This window comes from Penaeus chinensis, chromosome 19 (assembly GCF_019202785.1).
Source record: "Penaeus chinensis breed Huanghai No. 1 chromosome 19, ASM1920278v2, whole genome shotgun sequence".
NCBI lineage: Eukaryota > Metazoa > Arthropoda > Malacostraca > Decapoda > Penaeidae > Penaeus > Penaeus chinensis.
Window position 1 is genome coordinate 24,598,344 of NC_061837.1, and position 6,983 is coordinate 24,605,326.

Below are 6,983 nucleotides of genomic sequence, written 5' to 3' on the forward strand. Positions count from 1 at the left end.
TTGTCTATACTGAGAGTCAGAGATTGAGAGAGAGAGAGAGAGAGAGAGAGAGAGAGAGAGAGAGAGAGAGAGAGAGAGAGAGAGCGAGAGAGAGAGAGAGAGAGAGAGAGAGAGAGAGAGAGAGAGCGAGAGAGAGAGAGAGAGAGAGAGAGAGAGAGAGAGAGAGAGAGAGAGAGAGAGAGAGAGAGAGAGAGAGAGAGAGAGAGAGAGAGAGAGAGAGAGAGAGAGCGAGAGAGAGAGAGAGAGAGAGAGAGAGAGAGAGAGAGAGAGAGAGAGAGAGAGAGAGAGAGAGAGAGAGAGAGAGAGAGAGAGAGAGAGAGAGAGAGAGAGAGAGAGAGAGAGAGAGAGAGAGAGAGAGAGAGAGAGAGAGAGAGAGAGAGAGAGAGAGAGAGAGAGAGAGAGAGAGAGAGAGAGAGAGAGAGAGAGAGAGAGAGAGAGAGAGAGAGAGAGAGAGAGAGAGAGAGAGAGAGAGAGCGAGAGAGAGAGAGAGAGAGAGGGGGGGGGAGAGAGGGAGGGAGAGGGAGAGAGAGAGAGAGAGAGAGAGAGAGAGAGAGAGAGAGAGAGAGAGAGAGAGAGAGAGAGAGAGAGAGAGAGAGAGAGAGAGAAAGAAAGAGAGAGAGAGAGAGAGAGGGGGGGGAGAGAGAGAGAGAGAGAGAGAGAGAGAGAGAGAGAGAGAGAGAGAGAGAGAGAGAGAGAGAGAGAGAGAGAGAGAGAGAAAGAAAGAGAGAGAGAGAGAGGGGGGGGGGGAGAGAGAGAGAGAGAGAGAGAGAGAGAGAGAGAGAGAGAGAGAGAGAGAGAGAGAGAGAGAGATCATTACCTATTCTACACTCTAATACCACAGGAAGTATTTTTGGGAAATTCCAGAGTTGTTGTTTTCGTAATAATATTTTGTGTCATTATTTTCTTATTAACATCATTATCATCATTATCCCCAATGATACTTAGTAACATCTATATCATCATTATCACTACCATCATTTTTAATATCATTATCATTACAATTGGCATCGTTGTTTAAATACCATTACTACCATCCTCAACATCATTATTAGAAAATAAAATAAAAGTAAATAAAAACACAACCAAACAGCCATACGGAAGTGCCAAAATGTTAACAAACAAATACACACATATAAAAACAAATACATACCAAACAGAGAAACGCACACCTTCTAAACCAAAAACAGACACACACACACAAACACACACACACACACACACACACACAACCCAAGAGACAACCATAATCGTGCACTTAAAACCGTCCCAAAATCGTCCTAAAACTATCCTAACACCGTCCCAAAACGCGCCCAAAAAGCGTCCCAAAAACGCGCCCAAAACCGTCCCAAAACGCGCCCAAAAAAACCGTCCCAAAAACGTGCCCAAAAATCGGCACTCACTTTTCATCGAATCCCGAAGGCAAAAGCTCTTCCTTGATGTACTGCTCGAGACTGCCCTTGAAGTCCCGCAGGAAGATGAGGAAGACGAATTTGAACTGCTGGAGGCTCTTCTCGTTGGCCCAGTCGATCGCCATCTTGAGTGCCAGCAGCGTCTTGCCCATCCCAGGCTCCCCCTCCACCAGGAACTTCGTCTGCAGAAGGGGAGAGAGTTAGAAGGTAGGTGGTGGTGGTGATAATGGTGATGGTTATGGTGTCCGTGAGAGAGAGAGAGAGAGAGAGAGAGAGAGAGAGAGAGAGAGAGAGAGAGAGAGAGAGAGAGAGAGAGAGAGAGAGAGAGAGAGAGAAAGGGGGGGGAGAGAGAAAGAAAGAAAATAAGAGAGTGGGAAAGAAAGAAAAGAAAGAAAGAAAGAAACAGTGGGAAAAAAGGAGAGAACGAAGAAAAATACAAATCCAAAGAGCCAGAAAATAAGAAAAGATAGAGGAAACAGCAGAAAGAGAAAAAAAAAAATACAAAAGGCAAAAAGTCGTTTTCAAAATTCAGTTGGCAAATGACGATACGTTATTCGCCGGATATGCGCAACTACCGTAATATTTTTTTTTCTTATAGTTTAACCTTTCTCTCTTAGTACATTTATTTCGTTTCATGTACCATTATTAATATTAGCATTATCCTTTTGTTATTATTGATAATGTTCTTTCATACTCATTATCATTGTTAATACTACCATTGAAACTGCTAATGTTATTTCAGTTATCCATATTCCTATCATTATCGGTTCATCGTCATTATCATCATAATCATCATAATCATCATCATAATCATCATCATTATCATCATCATTGTTATCATCATTATCATCATCACCATCACCATCATCATCATTATCATCACCATCATTATCATCATCGCCATCATCATCATTATCATCAGCATCATCAGCATCAACATCTTCACCATCATCATTATCATCATCACCACGATGATAATGATAATAACAACAACAACAATGATAAAAATAATATTGATAATAATAATAAGAAGAACAGTAATAGTAATAAATAAAGAAATGAGTAAGTACATAAGAGCCCATCTTTCATTCTTTCATTCATTCATTTAGTCGTAACCCAATCGAACCCAGTCAAGGATCAAAGCTAAAGTTCCTTGAACCCAACCGAAGCACAAACCCACCGCCATGAACCCAACCGAAGCACTAAACCACCGAAATGAACCCAACCGAAGCACTGACCCACCGACATGAACCCAAACGAAGCACAAACCCACTGACATGAACCCAACCGAAGCACTGCCCCACCGAAATGAACCCAACCGAAGCATTGACCCACCGACATGAACCCAACCGAAGCACTAACCCACCGACATGAACCCAACCGAAGCACTGACCCACCGACATGAACCCAACCGAAGCACAAACCCACCGACATGAACTCAACCGAAGCACTGATACACCGAAAAGAACCCTAACCGAAGCACTGAACCACCGACATGAACCCTAACCGAAGCACTAAACCACCGCCATGAACCCAACCGAAGCACTAAACCACCGAAATGAACCCAACCGAAGCACTAACCCACCGACACGAACCCTAACCGAAGCACTGACCCACCCCCATGAACCCAACCGAAGCACAAACCCACCGACACGAACCCTAACCGAAGCACTGACCCACCCCCATGAACCCAACCGAAGCACTAAACCACCGCCATGAACCCTAACCGAAGCACCGACCCACCGACACCTTACTTACCTCTTCCTCGCTGATCAGATCCTTCACGAGGTCCACGGCCTGGCTCGTCTGTTTCCCTTGCTTGTCCACGGCCAGGATGCGGGAGTTGGTGTAGAATTCGTTCATGGGGATGGCCTGGTGTCCCTTCAGCCACGGCAGGAGCGAGGTCTTCGTCTGGGTTCGGTAGACGGTGGCCAGCTTCTCCCGGACCTCCGCCAGAGTCGAGTCGATGTTGGCGACGGGAGGTTCAACGTGGCGGTGCTGGGAGGGGGGGGGGGGTGTTAGTTACTTGGATGTTTATGAGCTTTTAATTTTTTTTTAATTATTTTTTTTATGATTATTTTAACACATTTTTTTTTATTGAGGAGGGAAATCCTCTCTCTTTCTCTCTCTATATATATAAATATATATATATTTATATATAATTATATATATATTTATGTATATATATATAAAACGTATATATATACATATATATATACAATTATATAAATACATATACACATATATCTATATATACACACACACCGTATTTTATATATTCACACACACACACACACACACACATACACACACACACACACACACACACACACGTTACGAGTCCACAGGTTATGTAAACTCTTTTATTTGTTTATTAGCCTACTCCCCTAAAAAAAAAATTGCCTAATTGAGCTGGAGATAACCCGCTCCTCTGCTGTTATTAAAGAACAAGGCAACTCTCGAAATAAACGCGGTCCCTGTAACTATCTTTTCTTTGTTTCTCATTCTCTCTCCTCTCTCTCTTTCTCTCTATCTCTCTCTCATTCACTCACTCACTCACTCACTCTCTCTCTCTCTCTCTCTCTCTATATATATATATATATATATATATATATATATATATATATATATATATATGTACGCATATATACATATAGATATATACATAAAGATATTATATTTATTTATTTATATATACATATATATGTATATATATGTGTATATATGTCTGTGTGTCTATATATAGTATATATATATATATCATATATATTATATATATACATATATATTCATATATGTCATATACATATATATATATATCATATATATATATATATATATATATTATATATATCATATATATATATATATATTATATATATTATATATATATGTATCATATATATAATATATATATATATATATATATATATATGTATCATATATATATATATACATATGTATAAAGTAAACTTACACAAGCAGGCCAAAAATCATATAGTAAATCCCAATAATGATCGCACACATCAAGTAATTAAAGCAAATAAACACAGAGAGGAGCAGGAGGCAACAGTCTGCGGCAAACGACCTTGAAGTTACCACACTCAAGGTCACCCGCGGCCTCGCCTCCCCGACGCCTAGGGATTAAAACATGTTATTGTTTGGTGGAATCTCTCATTCTCATATTTCTTAAAATTCTGTCTGTCGTACGTTAATCTAAGGGGTTCTGTTGTGTTTCGTTGTTAGAAAGCACGTTTTTAGATCACTTCGGTAAATGTATATAACCATTCTGTGGGATTTCTCCGTGTAAGTATATAGGTATGTAAGTTTACCATATCCTATCATTAAGCCAAAGATGGTAATTGGAGACCTTTTTTTTAAAGGTGGGGGGGGGAGGGGGGGAGGGGGAGTTCCATTCTTCCAAAAGGTAAATTCGCTTCATTACTTTAGCAATACTTTTTCTCGTCTTTGTTTTTCTTGAGCGTGGGTCCATTAATATTCAGTAGGCACAAAAACATGACTAAAATTTAAAGCAATTTCCTGAACTACTTTGAAATCACACTTTGTCTTGATAGGCCATTTGAAGGCTACATGTATATTAATAAATTTATATACATACATACATACGAACCAACACAGAGACACACTCACACGCGCCCACACACACCCACACACACACACACACAGATATATATATATATATATATATATATATATATATATATATATATATATATATGTATGTATGTACATATATAAATAGATGTATATGTTCGAATGTGTGTATTTATGTGTGTGTATATATGTATATATATATATACATATATATATATATATATATATATATATATATATATATTCTGACATTAATGTCTACCGGCTGCCTAGTTACACCAAAAAGAGACAACAACTGGCAAGCAGTGCAACGCCGCTGAGACTCTGGTGCCCCTACCTCGTGGGGCTCATTGCAGCGGATGACGACCTGCGTTCCCACCACGACGTTGTCTGGGTCACTGATATTGACCTGGCTCGTGGGCGTGGTGACCGTGGGCATGTTGATCCGACTGGCAGGGGCGGCTATGGCACTTGCCAGAGGGTGGCTCATGCTCAGCTGACTGTTGGTCTGGCTGAGCATGGGCGAGGGCAGGGGAATGTTGAGCACGCCCGCCCCCTGCTGAACGCCCATTGCTGTGGCCATCGGGATCTGATGGGGGGACATCACGGGGCTCGTGAGGCCGTACGAGGAAACGGGGATGGGCGTGGACTGTGACTTGATGACTGGGCTGTGCGGCCGGCACATCATAGGGATAGCCGCCTGAGCCGCATGCTGTGCCTTGTTTATGTTGAGGTGGAGAGGGTGGCCCCTGGCGCCGCCGCGGGAGTCCAACGTCGAAGTCTCTGCGCTCCCGCCCGGCGTCTCCGCCGTCGGAGTCATGATGTTGATGTTGGGGACGGCCTCCGTCAGCGGTGACGAGATGTTATACACTTCCTTGGTGCCGAAAACCACCTCATTCGTGGACTTGATGTTTACTTCGGCATGTCTCATGTCGACGCCCGTAAACATGGGCTGCCCTGCCTCACCCTCGTCGTCGTAGTCATCGTCGTCGGGATGGAAGAGCTCATCATCTTCGGGCTGGTAGCGCTCGTGATCGCCTGGGTGCTCAAAAGGGTCCTGCTGCTCGGAGGAGGAAAAGGAACCCTGCTGCCGAACGCGCGAGTCGCTGTCTGCATCACCGTATCGGCGCTGAAGGTCGCCCACGCACACGGTCTCCTGCTCCGAAAACGAGATCGAGCGTTCGGATACCGAGGCCGAGGAGTGCAGCGACGACACCGACGACTGTGAAGGCAAGCGCTCTGGCCGTTTGGCCTGCGACGTCTCTGCACTCACCTCGCCCGTCTGGCCCGCTTGTGAATGACGAACGTCGAAATTTATGTTAGGATCACCATTTACTAGCGCATGCAAATCCCTAGCATGGGCTTCTTTCGGCGCAGAGGAAAAGTTCTTGGCGTCATTAATATTTCCTTGGCAAGAGTTGCTAAATCCATTCATAGTTACGGTTCGCACGTCACAGCCTCTCGGCAGGGCGATATCCTCGAGCACCGTGGGCACTTTGGTTGAACGGACGTCTTCCATAAAATTCGTACTAACAAAGTCACCCCCATTTTCCATACACATGTAACCGGGCGACTGGTGGCTCACTGTACTGAAATCCATCTCGATTTCTAGCACCTGCGAATGCACGCGTCAACCAGCCGAAGTCCTTCAAGACAAAAGCTCCGCGTCGCCCACAGGCATGGAGAGCAGTGCTAGTGAACGAGGCGAAGGGAAGGTAGAAGCCTCCCTCGGCCAGCCTCCATTATAGCGCCTCCTCTCGCGTCATAGTGACCTGCAAATAGAAAGAAAAACGTGTTTGAAAATGTTATCACTGACGGCACTTGCGTAATATAAGTATGTGTTAATAAATTATATATAACACAAACAAGTTGCATAATAAATGTTATCACGGTTTTTATTTCAATATGCGAAACTAATTGGTGTAAATATTAAGCATGTCAACGCTGAACCCACGGCAA

At 43.2% G+C, this 6,983-nt stretch overlaps 1 protein-coding gene across 1 annotated transcript in view; it reads right to left on the minus strand.

The window, feature by feature from the left end:
• Positions 1–6,832, minus strand: part of LOC125034974 — a 12,762-nt gene extending 5,930 nt beyond the window's left edge. The window contains exons 1-3 of the mRNA XM_047627021.1: positions 5,362–6,832; positions 3,168–3,407; positions 1,401–1,591 (exon numbers count right to left, since the gene is read on the minus strand). Of these exons, the coding sequence (XP_047482977.1) occupies positions 1,401–1,591; positions 3,168–3,407; positions 5,362–6,624 (1,694 nt within the window). The 5' untranslated portion in view covers positions 6,625–6,832. The remainder of the gene's footprint in view (positions 1–1,400; positions 1,592–3,167; positions 3,408–5,361) is intronic.
• Between the last annotated feature and the right edge of the window lie 151 nt (positions 6,833–6,983).